This window comes from Labrus bergylta, chromosome 12 (assembly GCF_963930695.1).
Source record: "Labrus bergylta chromosome 12, fLabBer1.1, whole genome shotgun sequence".
In the NCBI taxonomy this organism is placed as follows: Eukaryota; Metazoa; Chordata; class Actinopteri; order Labriformes; family Labridae; genus Labrus; species Labrus bergylta.
Genome location: NC_089206.1, coordinates 21,272,533 through 21,292,323, shown reverse-complemented (window position 1 = coordinate 21,292,323; position 19,791 = coordinate 21,272,533). Strand labels below are relative to the sequence as shown.

Here is a 19,791-nt window from a genome sequence, read left to right as displayed (position 1 = left end):
AGGGGGAGAGGGGGTGTAGGCAGAGTTAACACTGCTCTGTGAAGTTTTCTCAGTCGACTTTCTCGCTCATAGTTTGCACAGATTGGTCTCAACCTAAACCGGGTCCCTGTGAAGGATTTCAACTCTGCAAAAATGAGACTCTGGACCTTCCTGTTGTTTTTCGGGGTTTTAGTCTGTGAACTTTTCTCTGTGACAAAGTGTGCAGAGCAGCGGATCCCAGACGGTAAGAGTACCCCCCCGCCCTCTGTCTGTCTGCAGACTAACTTTAACTCAGACACCGTGTTGCCTCCACATGTTGTAGGAAATGATAATGGCGTGAGATCGAGTCCGTTAACAGTGAGCAGGGCTGAATGAAACCTCTCTCTCCGTGCCTGCAGAACATTCCAGTAAACAAACTCACCGCCGCTCTTGTGTCTGTGTGTGAACGACAGAAACAGGCTCAGAGGAAAGCTGAGATTTGTTCATGCATGCTTTAGGGGGAGCCGGATGATATTCTACAACCAGCAAAGCGAGTTAAACTCATCCCTTTACGAGTCAGTGTTAAATAAGACAAATGAGAATCAAAAATGAAGATAACTGAAAAGTAAAGTCGGCCCTCATGAGAGAGGAAGCTGCAGAGGAGGACCTCCATGCCGCTGACGTGGACGGCTGTCAGCTCTGCGATATTTATTTATATATAATCAAAACTATTTAGACATGTTTTTATGAATAAAGTTTACTGCTACAGTCTATTTTTCTGGTTTATTAAAATGTAAAGTTTAAAGATAATGTTGTAGAACAAAAGTGAGTCTTTCTTACCGAGTTACAAAAGGCTTTATAGCTACAGTATAACTTTAATACGTTATTCAAGAAGCCTATTTGAACTTTACTTTAGTTTTTATTTCTGATTTCAGAGCCAAGTAATGTTATTCTAACCTCGCTACATTCATCTGCAGATCAAGAATAAGATAGACTTTACTGTCTGTCCCAACAGAGACTGACTTTGTCCCTTGACCGGGCTCAAACCTTAAACACAACTTCCTTTAAAACACGAAGTACAGACATTTGAAAAGAAGAGGAGTCTGTGAACAACAACAGCTGACAAAGACAGGTGTGTTCAGTGTCCAGTTCAGATTGTTTATAGATCCTTATTGCAGAGGGGGATGAAGGATTATTTGTTTGAGGTTTTTCCGACACAGTGGGACTCTGAACATCTCTCTCATGGCAGGAACTGGAAGGAGCTTGTGCATAAACGAGAACGCATCAAATATATGAATTAGCATTTAAAAAACTTAAATTTGCTCCTCTTTTGCATCATCAGTGTTATTATTCAATAACACACTATATGTTTATTGTGCATGATGACCACTTTGTTTATGGTATTTTTAGTAGCCTACTTTCACACTTCACCTGACCGTATCAATGCAAAAACAGTATTTAAACACTATAACTTCCTATCATTTCTCTGTCGCTCTGATAAATCTGCCCCAACAGACTGTGAGTGGAGTTTTTTCTTGAAAAAACATCCATCCAGGTTTGGTGAAAAAGTAATAGAAGTAGTTTCCACTGCAGACTCTCCCAGGAATGTTCTGGAAATGAATGCAGGTAGCTTGAGCCAGTTTGTAATGAAGAGGAAACAGGACGTCTACAACAGAGCTCAAACTCTTTTAAAACAAACCTTCTAACAAGCCCTTTTTTATTACAAATCAATTCTACAATTCATTTATCCAAAATGATGAACGTCAGAGAGTAAGAACAAAGGAAAGAAAGAGAGAGGAGGAAAGAACGTCAGGAAGTTCAAACACACAGCTTTAAGTCTGATTGGACACACAGGTGCTGACAGGAAGTGACCAGAGGCAGAGCACTTTTTTATTTTCATAATTAAAGTTAATATATCGTCATCAACAACAACATGGACAGCTGTTCTTGAAAGTTCTGATCAGCGTCAGAAACCTCCTAAATATCATCATCAATCATCATGAAGGTCGAAGGTGTTCATAAATGTTTGTTTTCAAGGGAGAGTGAAGGTTGTAAGATGATGGGGCCCCCAAAGGGACGTATCAGTCATTGCAAATAGTGCACATTTTGAGCCACTGCTGTGGTTTAAGGGTTTTCAGCCCTTGGGGGCCCCCTACTGGTCTGGGGCCCCGAGCAGTTGCCTGCCTTGCCTGTTGACAAGCAGCGCCTCTGAGCTTCAGATTTACTCTTCTTCTGTAATTTGTACCTTTTAATGCACTCTGCAAGATCCACAAAAGTGAGCCGCTTTTTAATTAACCTTGCAGCTCGTTCATTACCTTTTATGTCCGCATGTGTTAAAGTTTAAATTTTTATGATCTTGAAGCTGACACTTGTCAGATGTATGTCTGCGTGGTGACTCGCTCTGTGCACATTAAAGTCGTACATCATGTTGACTGTCAGCACATTTAATCCCTCAGGCTAAAGAAAAAGACACATTCCACTTACAGTATCATTTTTTCTGAATTCCTTTTCTGATTTGATGTCTCGCAGGGAAACTTCTTGTTCTGACAGTAGCGACGAAAGAGACGGGCGGCTTCAAGCGGTTCTTGAGGTCTGCGAAACATTTTAACTACACCGTCAAGGTAAGAAGCCCTGTAGCAAGTTCCCCCTCTGCTGTCTAGCCATGAAAGAAGTCTTAACTTTGCATCATTGTGTGTGTGCCTTTAGGACTTTTCTATGCTCTCATTTTTAATCAGAAAATAAAGCAGAACTTGACAGGTGAGGTGTTGTGTGTCTTCAGGTCCTCGGTCGTGGTCAGACATGGAAAGGAGGCGACTACATGACGGCTCCAGGTGGCGGTCAGAAGGTTCGACTCCTGAAGGAAGCTCTGGAGGAGATGAAGACCAAGGACACCATCATCCTTTTTATCGACAGGTAGAGAGTCGACACCACACCTGTGAAGGGAGATTCCCAGTGTACCATGCAGGAGTTCCTTTGAACACGTTCCAAACATAACAGATGCTTTTTCTTCGTCTTCCAGGCGACCATTGTTCCCCCTTCGTTCGTTTTGCATGAACATGTCGGCTACTATTGTTGTCACGTTGCATAGTTGAGCTCTTGCCTGTGCAGGTTAAGTCAACATGTCTTTGCAGCATTGGAGCACAATGGTACAATATATAATCTTTGTTAAGTGAAGGGAAGAAGACTAAATAATATAGTCTAAATATGGAAATCATCCCTCCATTTTCTTTACCACCATTCGGGGGCATGGGGGCCTGGAGCTGATCCCAGCTGTCATTAAGCGAGAGGCGGGGTTACAATCTGGACTGTTCACCAGCCAACCACAGAGCTGACATATAGAGACAGACAACCAGCCACTCTCACATTCACACCTACAGACAGTTTAGAGTCAACAGTTAACCTAACAGGCATCCTGTCTCAACAGGGATTCAAACCAGATACCTCTTCGCGACAGCGCTAACCACTGCACCGCCATGCAGCCCCTAATATTAGAATAAAATGTAGATTTGATTTAGTGCTGTCGGCATTGACTAGTTTATCATTGTGAATTAAGGTAAATTATGAATCATCACTCAAAAACTGACAAACTTTACATGCTTGTTGATTGAGTAAACGTCTATTGAGCGAGTAATACATGGGCGGTTCTAGGCAGGGGCCAACAGGGGCCAGTGCCCCTGTAACACTGATCTTGGTCCCCCCTGTGGCCACCCCCCCCCCCCCCCCCCCCCAAAAGGAAGAGCCCCCCTAATAACACATACACAGTATTTGACTCACAATCTAGTATTAAATTCTGTTACTGAAACAAATATGAATCATGGTATTTAAAGATGTGCAACATTATTTGGCATAATATATTTTTTAAAGCGATCCTCTTTGTCTATTTTTCCTGGGTTTAATGTTCCCCTCTGACAAAACAACTGGCCCCAGTTTGGCCCCCTCAGTAAAAGTGGTCTCGAACCGCCACTGGAGTAATATTAGTGTTATTATTTTGCTTCACCAGAAAAATGTCCAGCCAGGCATGTTTTTTTTGTAGACACCTTTCTAAGAGAAGTTAGAGCTCCATTACTGTGCCATGTGAGCGCTTCACATATGATCTTTTTGTAGAGAGTTTTGGAGTTTAGGGACCATATTAGGGACAGGTGTTGCTAAATTCATCGGTAGAAATGTGCAGGAATCCTGCAAATCAGTGGCTCAGGATTTATTTTTGGTCTCTTTGACCCCCTCGTTGGACAAATAAAGTGAAACTTGAATCTTGAAGGGACAAGGTTTTCAGGCCTTTGTTCCCTCTGCATAATCACTGAGCCGATCTGTTCTGCAGTCCATGAAAATATGATACTTTATTGTTGGTTAAAATGAGTTCAGTTGGGTTTTATGTAAGATAAATACTTCCTCATGAACTGAACACCTGCATGTCTCATTTCACTCCTGGAAAGTAAACACAAACATTTCTCCTTTTTTTTTATGTCCTGTATCTTTTTGTGCAATCTTTAAGGTGCTTTTAAGAAGTGAGAGTAGGATGCACTAAACATCTTAAACACACTGAAATCAACAGAGAGTGTGCATTTCCTGTTTTGGCAGTAAACACAACCACTGGCAACTTAACTCTCCAAATAAACAAACGCTGGCATCTTATAAATCCAGCCCTTTCATTTGATTGAACCATGTCACTGGCTTCACGGTGCACTTAAGTGTTTCTATTTTCACTCTCTCTTTTTTCGACACAGTTACGATGTGGTTTTCTCCTCGGGACCCAAAGAGCTGCTCAAGAAGTTCCAGCAGGCCAAACACAGGGTGGTGTTCTCGTCCGAGTCCCTGATCTGGCCCGACAGACACCTGGAGGACAAACACCCGCACGTCAGGGAGGGCAACAGGTTCCTCGGGTCAGGAGGTACGTCAGTCAGTCCAATCATAGGGGGTGTTAGTAATCATCGGGGGGGGGAGGACGTCCCACAGATTATCATGTATCATGTGTCAGAAAGTTGGTTTCAAGATGTCGGGTTTACATACGTGCGACAGTGCTCGCACATCACCAAACTTCAGTCAGGAACACTTTTTCAAGAAGAAATACTTTGTTGCAATCATTTATATTTGAAAGCCTAAGGCAGGCATAGAAGCAGCAAAAACCCAAACAGAGCGTCCATGACAACAGCAGCTCATGATTAAGTCAGAACAGCAGAAAAGGATGATTCGGGGTGCAGAGGGAGCAGTTTGAATAAGTCAGATCAGCTGGCCATCGCCTGATTTGCATTGAGATCAGCTGTTATCCAAAACACTGGCTTGACCAGCTGAAGTGAAGCTATGCTCAATCTCTGGCCTTGTGAGAGCGATGCTAGAGTGGCATGAGAGAAAGCCGCCATCTGTAACTTTTCCACCTTCAAAAATGTCCACAGAGCTCCCCGATTGCCTGTTTACTGCAGTATGTAACTTTGGCAGCGGGCCGAGGTCATCTGGTGAGAAGTGTGTACGTCTTTACAGCGCTAGTTCACACAGCGGCCTTCAGCGACAAAGCAGCCAATTAGCCCGTCTCTGTACTGTTTGATACAACGACTGAGACTAAGAGGAAGAGAGAGAGCGAGAGAGAGCGAGAGAGAGCGAGCAAGAAGCAGAGTTTTTGATCTCTAACCAGGTCCTTTTTCTGAGGTTAAGTTAATGTTGTGACCTTCGATCTACCTGAAGATACTAACTTTTTTTCAAAATAAAAGCACGGTTGAATTCAGACGGCAGGTAAAGTATTTTCAGCTTAAGGCAGCACAAAAATGCAAAATTAAAGCATAACAGTTCTTATTATTACATGCAAAATAAAAGGATTTGAAACAAAAGAAATGTGATTATCTATTAAAATCTGAAAGTTAACCAAACACACTCACCTTCCTGTTTACACCGTCCTCATAACAAGCCCACTTTGTTTTTTCTGCTGTGCACACTTCTCGTCTAAACACTTAAGAGTTCACAAGCTACATGTGGCGGCAGACTTTAAGTCTTGCTTTAATGACATGCCACATGTTTGTAGGAAGGAGTGTCTAGTTTTAACAGCAGAGGAACAGCAGCTCTGCAGCTCTTCAGTGCTCGTTAGAGATGTCGACTAAAAGCCTTAAAAGGACTTTTCTCGTAGAGACGACTTCACAGAGTTTATCTGCATAAATATGGAAATGAAAGGAGGTTTCACTTTCTGCCTTTTTCCTCTGTTTCTTTTTTTTTGGTTGCCAGGTTTCATCGGCTACCTTCCCAACATCAAAGAGATGGTTTCTGATTGGACAGGAAAGGACGACGACAGTGACCAGCTGTTCTTCACCAAGATTTACATCGACCCTGCAAAAAGAGTACGATGAGTGACCCTGCACTGATCTCTGCTTCGGTTTAATCCATGCAAAAGTTACATGAAACACAAATAACACGAGAGAAACTAATTCAAACTTCCAAAAACAAAATTAAAAAACTGAATCCTCTCAGACAGTTTAATATGAACCAGTAAAAAAAAAGAAGCAATTTCAGAGAGAACCAGCCAATTAGATTCCTGTTTTTGCATGATTATTTCGCCCATGTTTTGAACGTGCTCTTGCTTTATTTACTTCTCACACAAACTTAACCCTTTCCTTGACAAAGAGCTTCTTTTAACAGACACTCTGGACACTTTTTCTCTCATTATGTCACTTTGCTTCCACGTCACAGCTTCTCTTTCTCTCTTAAGTTACCGTAAAGTCAACTCAGCACTTTCTGCACAGATGTTTCACATTAAAACTCTTCCAGTAGCACAGTAGGTATAATCCCTACTGAGCCTGTCAGGCTTTTGATTTTCTACACGAGCAGGCAGTTAATTGGTAAACGAAAAAAACATGTCAAAGGTAAAGTTTAAAACGGAGGAAAAACCTCGCTCACACCGAGTGACAGTGGCTACAATGTACGAAGCAAATGTTCTTTTGTCCGTCTGTGCACCCACGGGAGTTTTTTATTGATTTATTTCAAATAGGGACAGTGCACATTAATACACAAAATATGTCAGATTGTAGCTGTAGGCTGATTTCATTCTGTAGTCCCTCGGCAGGTTGGTTGTTCTCATTTATAGTAATTAACATAAAATCACAACAACAAGCAAAAACCAAACTACAGCATAAACTTTACATTAGTTGACAGAGACACATTTATAGGAGCATAATGAGTGAGAAGCTCGAGTCCCGCTGGCTGTGTTGTTGTCAGAGCTGTGTTTACATGGACGGGACGGCCGGCTCCTCCCCTTGTGTATAAAAGCTGTTTTAGTCAAGGACTAGAGAGAAGAAGATGTTACGTAATAGATTTTAGATCACACTCATTCTGTGTCAGTTTACATATAATGTGAAGCTACAAGCTAACTAAAGAGCGCTAACATTAGCATGCTAACACAACAATGCAGGACACAGGTGATTACAGCTTGAGCAGAGGAAAAGTTTGTCCGCTGCCTGCGCTTAATGGTGTTTAATTGTGTTGCGTTCTAATTCATAACTCGTTCATGTGATCTGAGTGTAGAGGGGTTGTAGGTGTGTCTCTGGGGGAGAGCGGAGGCTTCAGTATGGAGGAGGCGTGGCCAAACAGGCCATTTTGTTTTGGTTTCATGCTGGAGCTCAAGGGCGATATCTACTGGATCAGAAAGTCGCACATTCCTTGAAAGTGCAAAAGTGCTGCAGTATTGCACATGATTATGAGTTACTGGTGTAAATTGCACATTTGCGCTGGAGCCTGTAACTTTAAAGTGCTGGTGTGATTGCACAGAGACGTGTGCATGCACATACTACTGCACAGGGTTAGATACAGAGATGTGTTTATGCACACAGGAGAGGTTAAAAACATAAGGTCTCAGAATGAGGATGAGTGTCCTCAGTGGAAATCTGTTCACTTCTTCTAGTTGACAAATCAGCAGCAACGTAAACAGCAGTGAAACATGTTTTTTAAAGAAATGGTAGATGACACTGTCGGCTTGATTTAAGTCACTAATACCTTGATGATTAATTATGAGAGTGAATGCAATAACTCCAATGTATTTCCATGTTTCCAGAAGTCCATAAATATCACACTGGACACCAAATGCAGATTGTTCCAGAACCTTCATGGAGCCCTCGGTGAGTGAAGTCTTTAATTCAGTTTTTATTTTCGTTCAGTTAGAGAGGTTTATGATGCACAAGCATTCCTGTTACACACACACACACACACACACACACAAACACACACACACACACACACACACACACACACACACACACACACACATTTTACCCTCTGATGACTCTCATGCTATGTTAGAAATGTTAAGTGCCCCCTTGTATAAATATCAGCTTTAAGGAAGTGTACATCTCTTTCCATCTGCAGCATGCAACCAGTTTTACCTCCTTTGATTCTCACACTAAATGTTCAGCATCTCTCCGACATGCAGAGGACTCTTTAAGCAAAAAAGTCTCCAAAGAAATCTTCATGAACTCTGCTGAAGAATCCCTCCTCATATTTTCCCTCAACACAAAAGTGTTTTGCACATTTTGCACATTTTGCACATGTCCTAATGTTACCAAGACCACGAGAGAAGCTTTTGCATACTAGTTAACGTTGTCTTTAGCTTCTTACTTTTGGTCTCTAACAAAATTGTTCGAGTGATGCATCGTCACCGCTCGCTGGTAGTGAAGTCAGACCTCACAGGGGTATATATTTCTAGGCGGGGGCTGCACGTTAAGACTTGAGCTGAACTCTCTGCACCGTGCAGCATTTTTTTCCCCTCCGAGGCCGGGGAAGGAATTTGTGAGTCGTCCGTGAGACAGAAGTGTCAAAAGCTCACAGAGACAACATCAAGAGTCCAGACATTTATGAATGGACTCCCTGAGGACCGCTGACTCCTTCACTTCCTCTCTCTCTGCTGCAGCCTCGTCTTAGTTTAAATGTTAAAAAAAAGAAGAAGAGCAGATTGCAGATAGTTTCCTCTCTGCTGTCCCCCTTCCTCACCCCTCAGATCATTCTCCCACACCCGGTCGGATTAACCTGTCACAGCGCCCCAGGCCAAACATCAAAATGTGTGTGTGTGTCTCTTTGTGTGCTTTCAGATGAAGTGGTGCTGAAGTTTGAGGACGGACGAGTACGAGCCAGAAACGTTCTCTATGACACGTTACCTGTCATCATTCATGGCAACGGCCCAACAAAGGTATGATTAATGACAAACAGAGGAGCTGCAGTGTGTGCTGCAGACATCTGAGCTGAATGCAATCATTTAAAACCAGGTAATGGGGGGTGGGGGGGGGTGCGCAATGTGAAGTATCTCATTACAAAAAACAGGAGTTAAAACCTTTTCATAAACCTCATCATCAAAAACGTCTCTGATGATGTTCAAAGATGCAACGAGCTTTAGCCAACAAGCCGACCAAAAGTTTTTCACATAAAGGTTTTTACTTCTGACTGTTTGTGTCTTTATTAGCGAGATAGGAGGGGGGAGTGACATGCGGGAAAAGAGCTACAGGTCGGATTTGAACCCGGGACTATAGTCTCTGTACATGGGGTGCACGCATTAACCACTAGGCCACTGGCGCCCCATCCTTTTCCATTTAAGTGCTAATACCTGACTTAAAACAAAAATGAAAGGATGATTTATTCTGATCTCCTTATGGAAAATGATGCTAAGAGTCTAACAGATAAAACATGAAACTCATGAAGGTTGGTGCGGTGGTTGACGCGGCGTGGCGTGCAGTGGCGGGTACAAATTAATCTTTGAACTAAACTGTCAAATCAGACTCATTCTTGCAGTTGCTTTTTGAATCTTTGCATCCCGTTTGTCTTCATCGTCGTCCTTGACATCGTTGGATATCAAGACGCTGCAGACTCAGAGAGCACCTGTTTGTTTTCCAGCTTCAGATCAACTACCTGGGGAACTACATCCCAAACACCTGGACGTTTGAGACGGGCTGCACGGTGTGTCACGAGGAGCTCCGCCCACTTACAGCTCTGAAGGTCTCCCCCTCTCGATGTGCACGACTCAGCACATTTTAACTCCATCAGAAGTGAGAATAACTCGCCGTGTGCATGTTTCCATTCATGATGCTTGTTTGTTTTTCGTCCGACAGGAGAGTGAGTACCCGTTGGTGGTCATCGGCGTCTTTATCCAGCAGCCGACTCCTTTCGTCTCCGTGTTTTTTGAACGCCTCCTGAAGCTCCAGTATCCAAAAGAAAGACTCCGACTCTTCATCCACTGCCAGGTAACATTTACTAAAACATACCTGCAGGCCAGCGTTTATCCTGGATCTGTTCTGGTCATGAATTAGCGAGATATTTAAACATTTAAGTGTCTTGCCTGAGGACACATCATACATGTGGCTGCAGGAGCTGGGGATCGAACCCCTGACCTTTCAGTTGAGAGACCATCAACTCTACCACTGAGCCACAGCCGCCCCTCATTATGATTCTTGCTTCAGATTTCCGACAGTGAAATAGACCAATAAAAACAAAGTAAAGCCTGATGCACACACCGACTGACTCCAAGGAAACATGAAACTTAATGTGCACAGAAGTCAAAGCATGATGAGAATAAAGGTGCAAACACAAACAGAATTAAGGAAAGGCTTCAGGAGGGACTACTGTTTTATAAATAAACATCATATTAATGTACGTTCTAATCAAAACGCCTCCTTATTCAGAGCTAACGTTCATGTACGGACGATGGTTTTTTGATTTCCCTGCGTCCTCAGGAGGCTCATCACCAGCCGCAGGTCAGCTCTTTCCTGAAGGATCATGGGAGTCTTTATCAGGACGTGAAGGTCATTGGGCCGGAAGAAGTGATCGACGGAGCCGAGGCCAGAAATCTGGGCTTGTGAGTCAAAGTTAAAGTTTTTTTTTGGAGATGGAGATTGGGACAAATTATTTTTTGTGGTGAGTTTTAATACTTTGACTCGAGCTGGAAGGTGTCTCCTTTGCCTCCCCCCCGGTCACCACATCCTCTGATGGTCAGTGAACAAACCTGACTTGTCGTCTCTCCTGTCTTTCAGCGATAAGTGTCGAAAGGCCGACGACTGTGACTACTTCTTCAGCCTGGACGTTGAAGTGGTTTTAAAGAATGAGAACACGCTCAAGATTCTCATTGAACAAAACCTGTGAGTAAAGCACGGACACTGAAAGACTCCTTTCTGCTTCTGCGACCATGAACACTCACTGTACAGCTCTTCTTAACTTTCACTCTTTGATGGTCCGTCAGTCCCATCGTGGCCCCGATGATAACTCGAGCCGGTCGCCTGTGGAGTAACTTCTGGGGGGCTCTGAGTGCGGAGGGGTACTACGCCCGCTCCGAGGACTACGTGGACATCGTTCAAGGACGCAGAGTGTAAGTCACACAAACGAGACCAAGATCCAAACTATGCATGATTTCCATTTCTTCCAGAGTTTCTCATTTGTATACAACTGCCTTTAAAGGCTTTATATGTGATTTTTTGATCCAGCAGATGTCGCCCTTGAGCACCAGCATGAAACCAAAACAACTCGCTCTGCATTGTTGTGTTAGCATGCTAATGCTAGCGATCTTTATTATGCTCGTATCTTCACACTGCATGTAAATTTACCTGAAATGAGCGTGATCTAGAAACACAGTTAAGCAGTGAGTACAGTATGTTATTTTTCTTTTCTCTAGTCCCTCAATTAAACAACTTTTATACACAAGGGGAGGAGTCAGCCGGCCGTCCAGGCGATGTAAACAAAGTGAAGATAGGACTCTGAAAACTCTGAAAACATCACAGACAGTGGGACTCTGGTGTTACACCCATTGTAGACAGTCATGACTCACAGAGTTATTTTCAGAGGATATACTTGATTTCTATTACATTTAAGTGTGAAAATAATAATATAAAGACTTTAAGACAGCCTGCACAGCCTCTAACTCTGACTTCTTGTTTTTAATTTAGAGGTGTGTGGAACGTCCCGTATGTGTCCAGCTTATACCTGGTGAAGGCAGACGTCCTGCGATCGGAGCTCACAGACTACGAGCTGTTTACCTCCCAAATATTAGACCCTGACATGGCGTTCTGCTTCAACATCCGCAATAAGGTCAGCCAGAGACACCAGGATCGCACTCTGATTTGTTGGGTTTATATCGGGGGTTGTATTCATTCTTCATGCGCTCCTTTTGGGACTTTTTTGTATCCAGTTGTTTCTACCAGAGGTTGATCCATTCTCCCTCTAAATAAACTTTAAATCTGACCCGTTGTTAATCTTTTTTTTTTTTCAGGGTCTCTTCATGCACGTGACCAACATGCACACTTTCGGTCGCATCCTTTCCACAGAGAACTATAAGACGGATCATCTCCATAACGACCTGTGGCAGATCTTTGAGAACCCCGTGGTGAGAACGAAAACTCATTCATATTTCTGTTATTGTGAAGAGGGAGGCAGGACCTTTCACGTTTTCTGAAAAGTGGAGCAGGCAGATGATGGAGAGGATGGACGTTTCTCATCTTTGGGGGGTTTGTAGATAGACTAGAGACACATGGTAAAGGGGGGGCGGTTATGTTGCACACCTCATGTACAGAGGCTGTAGTCCTCGTAGCAGCGGCCATGGGTTTGAATCTGACCCTGACCTATTGCTGCAAGTCGTCACCCACTCTCTCCTCACAACACTTCCTGTCTCTCTTCAGCTGTCCGATCCAATAACGACAAAAAATGTGACCGAACTGCAAAACTGCAGCTTTGAATGAACATGTAATAAGTGTGTGCGCTGTGTGTGTGTGTGTGTGTGTGTGTGTGTGTGTGTGTGTGTGTGTGTGTGTGTGTGTGTGTGTGTGTGTGTGTGTGTGTGTGTGTGTGTGTGTGTGTGTGTGTGTGTTTCAGGACTGGCAGGATCGATACATCCATGAGAACTACACACATATGATGAAAGATAAACTGATAGAAACTGTGAGTACAAACGCACGCCGCCTGACACATCCAGTCCCAGATCTTTAACCTCTCTCTGATCCGATCTCTGACCATCGTTTTTACATCAACGTGTCTTCTTCTGTCTTCAGCCGTGTCCTGATGTCTACTGGTTCCCCATTTTCTCCGAAGTCGCCTGCGACCACATAGTTGAAGAAATGGAGCACTTTGGGAAGTGGTCCGGAGGAGGGAATACGGTACGTAATCTACTTCATAAAAAAAAAAAAAAAAACAGATTTACAGAATGTTTCTGTAACTCTCCTTCATGATCGATGTTTTCTAAACGGGATCATTTCCTTTTCTTTTCAGGACACTAGAATACAGGGAGGCTACGAGAACGTTCCCACCATCGACATCCACATGAATCAAATCAACTTCGAGAAGGAGTGGCACAAGTTCTTACTCGAATACATCGCACCTGTGACAGAGAAAATGTATCCCGGGTATTACACTAAGGTAAGATTGATGAACACGGGGCGGGAACCAGGAAGTTAAAGGAAGTAAAAAAAACTCTCACATTGATGTGTAATATTAGAATCCTAAAATAATGAAGCCCTCTTTAATCTCACTGTCGTAATGTTTCCAGCTTTTTTCTGCAGAGTGGAGTTTCCTAACGAGCTTGTTTGACCTTCCCCAGACAGCTCCTGTTAACCTGTTAGACTTTCATCCTGTGAGGAGTCATTTATGTGAAGCTGAAGTTGCAGAAGTCAAAGTTTTTAATTGTGTTTAGTCTACGATCGTGTCTGAAATCACACACTCATTCCCTTCTCCCTACATAGTGAAGTTGCCCTTTTTGTGCAATCAGTTAAGTCGCCCCCTGCTGGCCATTTGAAAAACTGCAGGTTTACAGCACCTCTTCTTTTGCTTCAGGCCACACCCACTTCTTATATACAGTCTATGTTTGTTGACAATTGTTAATTTTGACTTTTGTATAATGCTGTATTATCTGTATTTTTTTAAACATATTTTTATTGAAGCAAGTTCAAGACATGCAGTGAAACTGGGATGCAGTCAACATTTTTCTTTTTTTTCCCCAGAAACATTCAAGACAAGGACAAGAATAAAAGTGGAGTGGAAAACTCACAAAAAATAAAATACAATAACTAAATAAAAATAAATAGATAAGCGTGAAAAAATAAAAGTACATTTGAGAAGAGTAGTATCAAAAAAATAATAATAATACTAATAATAAAAAATAATAATAATAATACAAAATGACGAGACAAACATGAATAAAAAATAAATTAATAAACAAACAACATTAACAGGAATACAATTCGTTATGTGTATACAACACAAATAAATAGGAAAAACAGTATAACCTGTAAAAGAGACAGAATCACACACACACTGCTCAACTTGATATACTGTATTATCTTTGACATGTTGTGACCTAACTGAATAACGTGCAAACTAACAGGAATAGACATCACGCAGCTGCAGCCCTCTCCCCTGGTTCCCGTGCTGCTGCCTCCTCTTTGCCCCTCTGACCCACATGTCTTCTCTCATCAGTGCCAGACTCCTCTGAACTTCGTGGTGAGGTACAAACCTGACGAGCAGCCGCTGCTCAAACCTCACCACGACGCCTCCACATTCACTATTAACATTGCTCTCAACAGCAAAGACGTTGACTACCAGGTAAATGAGGAGGAGGTGATGATGATTATGATGATGCAGGTGATCTCCACCTCTCGCTCTCTCTCTCTCTGCTTCCTCTGCTCCCTCTCTGGATGAACTTAATGCTGGAGCAGGATCAAACTTTCTTCTTTCAAAGAGCAGGAGCTGTGAGGGGGCGTTCATGTGAACACACACACACACACACACTCTGAGGCAGACTGCTTTGCATGACTTCTTTCTGTCTGTGTTTGCAGGCTCAGTTTGACTTGGCCTTTGTAGTTAGATATAAGCCAGACGAGCAGCCCTCTTTGAGACCGCACCACGACGCCTCCACATTCACTATAAACATTGCACTCAATGGAGGGGGCAGTGATTACCAGGTGAGTGTTTGTAGAGGTTGGCAGAAATCAGACCTTTTCAAACAAGTAGAATATTAAGACTTTGTTCAGACTGCATACTGAGTTCTGTAAGAGGTTTACAAGATTTTACAAGATTTTATCTTCAGACTGATTTAGTGTCTCGTACTTAAAGTCACCACTGATATTTGGGGCACAAACAGCGACCTCCTGGAGAGATGCAAACATTTGGACATAAATCAGCAACGATAAGAACAAACTATAACGACAGAAATCATGTTTCAGATTTTGTTGTTTGCCCCACGTCCCATCTGTTAACATGAAGGGGGCGGGGTTTATGGCTTATGACCAATACTGAAGCCAGCCACATGGGCAAAAAAAATGTTTAGTGTCACTTTTGGGCAGCTGTCATGTTGCCTATTTTTTTGTTCAAGGGTCCAGACTCTCTTACTTCTTTATACTTGAAATAAACTCTGACATTTAGCTTCACGGGGGCAGAAACTGTGGCCTTCTGGAAGATGCATTTGATTCAGCTTCCTTGCTAATCAAAGTACAATGGAGTGGGGAAAAAAAAGGTGGAAATATTACAGTAACGTGTATTTGCAATGGCTTGCATGATTTTTGAAATCCAATCTGCATGTCCCAGCTGAAATCTGACAGGAATAACATTTTAAACCTTCAAATAAGGCTTTCATCCACTTAGTCTCATATTACGTTTTGTTTTGTTTTGCTGTCTGGACTTTGCTAAATCAATCTGGATATGATCTTGGTATGACGATAAACAGATGCGGTCTGGAAGTCTGAACAAGGCCTTAGTTAGGACAAGATGTTGCTCTCCAAACCTATTATCCCATTTCCCTTTTGCAGCTGTTCAGATTAGAGAGCACCTGTTTGCTTATTTGACGAGGATATTCTCTGTACATTTTTAAGGTATTTAATAAATAAATATGCAGATAATTCCATAACTTGATATAAGGCCTTACTACCTAACAGCTGGTCATTGAAATTATCTGTACTAGTGTTGTAGTACTCTCTAGACCACTTTTTGAACGTCTCGTCTCAGAAGCAAAATCATTTTTACTCTGTCTTGTCTCGGCCTCAGACCAGGTGGACTCCGGATTTTAAATCAAGACCTCCACTGATCGGCTATTTCTCCTATAGTCATCACTGTGATTAGAAGGAAAACGCCCTTTTTCTAAAATAACTTATAACTTAAATGCTTAATATGGGATTTTTCACACTTAAATGTAATATAAATTAAGTATATCCTCTGAAAATAACTCTGTGAGTCATGACTGTCTACAATGGGTGTAACACACGAGTCCCACTGTCTGTGATGATTTCAGAGTTTTCAGAGTCCTATCTTCAGTTTGTTTACATCGTCGGGACGGCCGGCTGACTCCTCCCCTCATGTATAAAAGTTGTTTAATTGAGGGACTAGAGAAAAGAAGAATAACATACTGTACTCACTGCTTAACTGTGTTTCTAGATCACACTCATTTCGGGTAGATTTACATGCAGTGTGAAGATACGAGCATAATAAAGATCGCTAGCATTAGCATGCTAACACAACAATTGCATGTAAAGCCTATAAATTCATCCATAATTCGATTTTTATCCATTTGTTACGGTCACAACTTTCCCGGTGTTACGGTCTAAGTCAGTGGACCCTAAACACAAGATGAGGAATTTTCAGAGATAGTTATGGTCTTGGTCTTGACTCGATCTCGCTCTCTAAATGTTGTCTTGGTCTCTGGAACATCTTGGTCTCGGTTAATGTGGTCTTGACTACAACACTAGTCTCAAAGCCAGGCAATCAGCGCTGATTATTAAAGATCACAGAGAACACGGAGTAGCTCAGAGAACATTTTAGTTTAGAGGACGCATTACGCTGAAGTCAGACTCAAATCATTAAATGCCATCATGTTCCTGGCATGTTCACATCCATCCTCTGGTGTTTCAAACTTTCCATTTGTGTCGTCTCTTTGTGAGTCTGTCTTCTCTGCATGACTCGTGAGGCTGAAGCCAGGAGCCTTTTTTTGATTGTTGCATCCGTTTTGTTTCCCCGCATCCTCAATAACGTGGTCCAATCAGACGCTAGTCCACAATGTAACTGATTATTACTGCTGATGGTGGGTCCTGAGTCTAGGAGTAGATGGTGGGTCCTGAGTCTAGGAGTAGTTGGGGGGTACTGAGTCTAGGAGTAGATGGTGGGTCCTGAGTCTAGGAGTAGATGGGGGGTCCTGAGTCTAGGAGTAGATGGGGGGTCCTGAGTCTAGGAGTAGTTGGGGGGTCCTGGGTCTAGGAGTAGATGGTGGGTCCTGGGTCTAGGAGTAGATGGTGGGTACTGCGTCTAGGAGTAGATGGGGGGTACTGAGTCCAGGAGTAGATGGTGGGTCCTGAGTCTAGGAGTAGATGGGGGGTCCTGAGTCTAGGAGTAGTTGGGGGGTCCTGGGTCTAGGAGTAGATGGTGGGTCCTGGGTCTAGGAGTAGATGGTGGGTACTGCGTCTAGGAGTAGATGGGGGGTACTGAGTCTAGGAGTAGATGGGGGGTACTGAGTCTAGGAGTAGAAGGTGGGTCCTGAGTCTAGGAGTAGATGGGGGGTACTGAGTCTAGGAGTAGATGGGGGATACTGAGTCTAGGAGTAGATGGTAGGTCCTGAGTCTAGGAGTAGATGGGGGGCCCTGAGTCTAGGAGTAGATGGTGGGTCCTGGGTCTAGGAGTAGATGGGGGGTACTGAGTCTAGGAGTAGATGGTAGGTCCTGAGTCTAGGAGTAGATGGGGGGCCCTGAGTCTAGGAGTAGATGGGGGGTCCTGAGTCTAGGAGTAGATGGAGGGTACTGAGTCTAGGAGTAGAAAGCAGGTCCTGAGTCTAGGAGTAGAAGGCAGGTCCTGAGTCTAGGTTTAGATGGTGGGTCCTGAGTCCAGGAGTAGAAGGTGGGTCCTGAGTCTAGGAGTAGATGGTGGGTCCTGAGTCTATGAGTAGAAAGTGGGTCCTGAGTCCAGGAGTAGATGGGGGGTCCTAAGTCCAGGAGTAGATGGGGGGTCCTGAGTCTAGACCAGTTCAGAACCACTGATGTTAACACCAACACAGTGCCCCCTTGTGGTGGATCATAACGTGTGTTGTGTTGTGACTGCAGGGAGGCGGCTGCAGGTTCCTCCGCTACGACTGCTCCATCTCGGCTCCCCGCAAAGGCTGGACCCTCATGCACCCGGGCCGCCTCACCCACTACCACGAAGGCCTGCCCACCACTGCCGGCGTCCGCTACATCGCTGTGTCCTTTGTGGATCCATGAACACCCCCCAAAGACCACCACCACACACATCACAGACCGGTCCAGACTGAGCAGGATCCACACACAGCGGCTCTTTACTTCCTGATTCAAACGGGGGGAGCTCTTTTATTTTCATGCTGTTTTCAGGCGGCTTCATGGTCGGTCTGACTCTAAACAGGACCAGAATTTACTGAGTGAGGGTCTTTCTGTGTTGAAGAAGACTTTAAATTACAGATTGACAACATAAACTCAATCTCATCCTTGGTCTTCTCTACAATAACACTTTTTCTTCAACCAGTCGTCGCCCCCTGCTGGCCTTTGTAAAGAATGTATGTTCAAGGGACTGGCTATATTTCTTAGACCCAGAAGAAACCTCCAGTTCTTATATAATTCTACAATTCACTTAGCAGACGCTTTTATCCAAAGCGACGTACATCAGAGAGTAAGTACAACACAAGCAAGGATCTAGAAAAAAAAGTGAACAATGTCAGTAAGAGCAAACGATCAGCTTTGAGTCTGACAGGAAGAGACCAGAGGCAAAGCATAAACATTGACGGCAGTTATTGAGAGCTCTAATCAGTGTAGATTATATAATGCCGTTGAAACCTCTTTACATAGGCTCTCTTCTCCCAGCACCGGCAGCCCTGCAGCATTCTGCCCCCAGAAGGCTTCCAGAGAGCTGGCCAATCAGAAGAAAGTGGGCATGTGAGGACAGCCAAATTATTACTACATGTTCCATATCACAAACATCGAATATCTTGTACATTAGGGGTGTTGATGGAGAAGAACTGGAGTCGCTGACTAAAAATTCTGACTTGAATTAATGTTTTTCAGACGTCCTATTTGTCTGAATTTAGAGACTGAAATGACCCGGCCTTCATTTGGGACAGACGTCAATACGAGATGGGCTTTTTTATACGTCAAAACAAGCAGCAACACCAGGCAGGTAAAAAAAGAATGCACTTAAGCTTGGGGTGGGCTATTATTTGAAGTTTATAGATACAAATCAGGATATGTACCGCCTTTTGGAAGTGAAGAGTGAGATCCTGCCTCTGCTGCTTCGTCTTTCTGTTACTTCATCACAAATTAGAGTATGACAGATTTCAGCAGGCATCCCTCTCTGAAAAATAGTTTTCTTTATCAGGACATGAATACTGAGTTTCGTTGCAGCTGTTGGATCATCCTGAAGGCTCCTGTTCGGTCTGGAGTGTGTGGTGTGTGTGACCCTGTAGTGCCTCGAGCTGGACTCCTCTCAGGAAGTCATCAGGAGTTCAGCGTAGATTTTTTTTTTTCCTTCTTCAGTAACTCTCTTGAACTCAAACACTCCAAAGTCTCTGTTTATTTATTATTTTGTGTATTTTGTGATAAAAACCAAAAAAAAAACACATCCGATATAGTTTTCATTGCATTTTTAAGCTCACGGCTTCATGTGAGATTTCAGATTGGAATCAGAGGTCACTTTTGTCTCTGATGTTTTTGTCTGCTGAGATTATTAACGTGCTTCATACTCAGTTTCTTCTTTTAAATTGTAAGCCATCACTGCTCTAATCACAACTCCAATAAAACAGTGAAACCAACTTGAGTCTGTGCTGTCGTCCCGTTATTGCAGGGGTTCTCAAAGCGAGGCCCAAGGTCAAGACATCGGGGGGAGGCAAGCATTGCTGCCTGAAGTGGGTGTCCTCTTAAT

At 43.3% G+C, this 19,791-nt stretch overlaps 1 protein-coding gene across 3 annotated transcripts; it reads left to right on the top strand.

The window, feature by feature from the left end:
- The first annotated feature begins 7 nt into the window (after positions 1-7).
- On the top strand, positions 8-19,681 carry plod1a (procollagen-lysine, 2-oxoglutarate 5-dioxygenase 1a). Of its 3 annotated transcripts, XM_020630384.3 has the most exons (20): positions 8-223; positions 2,488-2,579; positions 2,738-2,871; positions 4,683-4,846; positions 6,166-6,278; positions 7,985-8,048; positions 9,015-9,112; positions 9,811-9,912; positions 10,026-10,157; positions 10,647-10,768; positions 10,944-11,048; positions 11,150-11,275; positions 11,850-11,991; positions 12,173-12,286; positions 12,772-12,837; positions 12,948-13,052; positions 13,165-13,311; positions 14,368-14,493; positions 14,727-14,852; positions 17,970-19,681. In XM_020630384.3, exons 1-20 carry the CDS (start codon positions 133-135, stop codon positions 18,123-18,125), a joined length of 2,325 nt encoding a protein of 774 aa, XP_020486040.1. In that variant the 5' UTR covers positions 8-132; the 3' UTR covers positions 18,126-19,681. The 3 variants fall into 3 exon arrangements, with proteins under 3 accessions (XP_020486040.1, XP_020486042.1, XP_020486041.1); XM_020630386.3 differs by lacking the exon at positions 14,368-14,493; XM_020630385.3 differs by lacking the exon at positions 14,727-14,852 and having other exon boundaries at positions 9-223.
- The last annotated feature ends 110 nt before the right edge of the window (positions 19,682-19,791 follow it).

Bases quoted from the DNA above. Each gene is read 5' to 3' on its own strand.
- plod1a (XM_020630384.3), top strand. From the start codon at position 133: ATGAGACTCTGGACCTTCCTGTTGTTTTTCGGGGTTTTAGTCTGTGAA. The intron at 12,287-12,771 runs GTGAGAACGAAA...TGTGTGTTTCAG, and splicing joins AGATCTTTGAGAACCCCGTG to GACTGGCAGGATCGATACAT. The intron at 14,494-14,726 runs GTAAATGAGGAG...CTGTGTTTGCAG, and splicing joins GCAAAGACGTTGACTACCAG to GCTCAGTTTGACTTGGCCTT.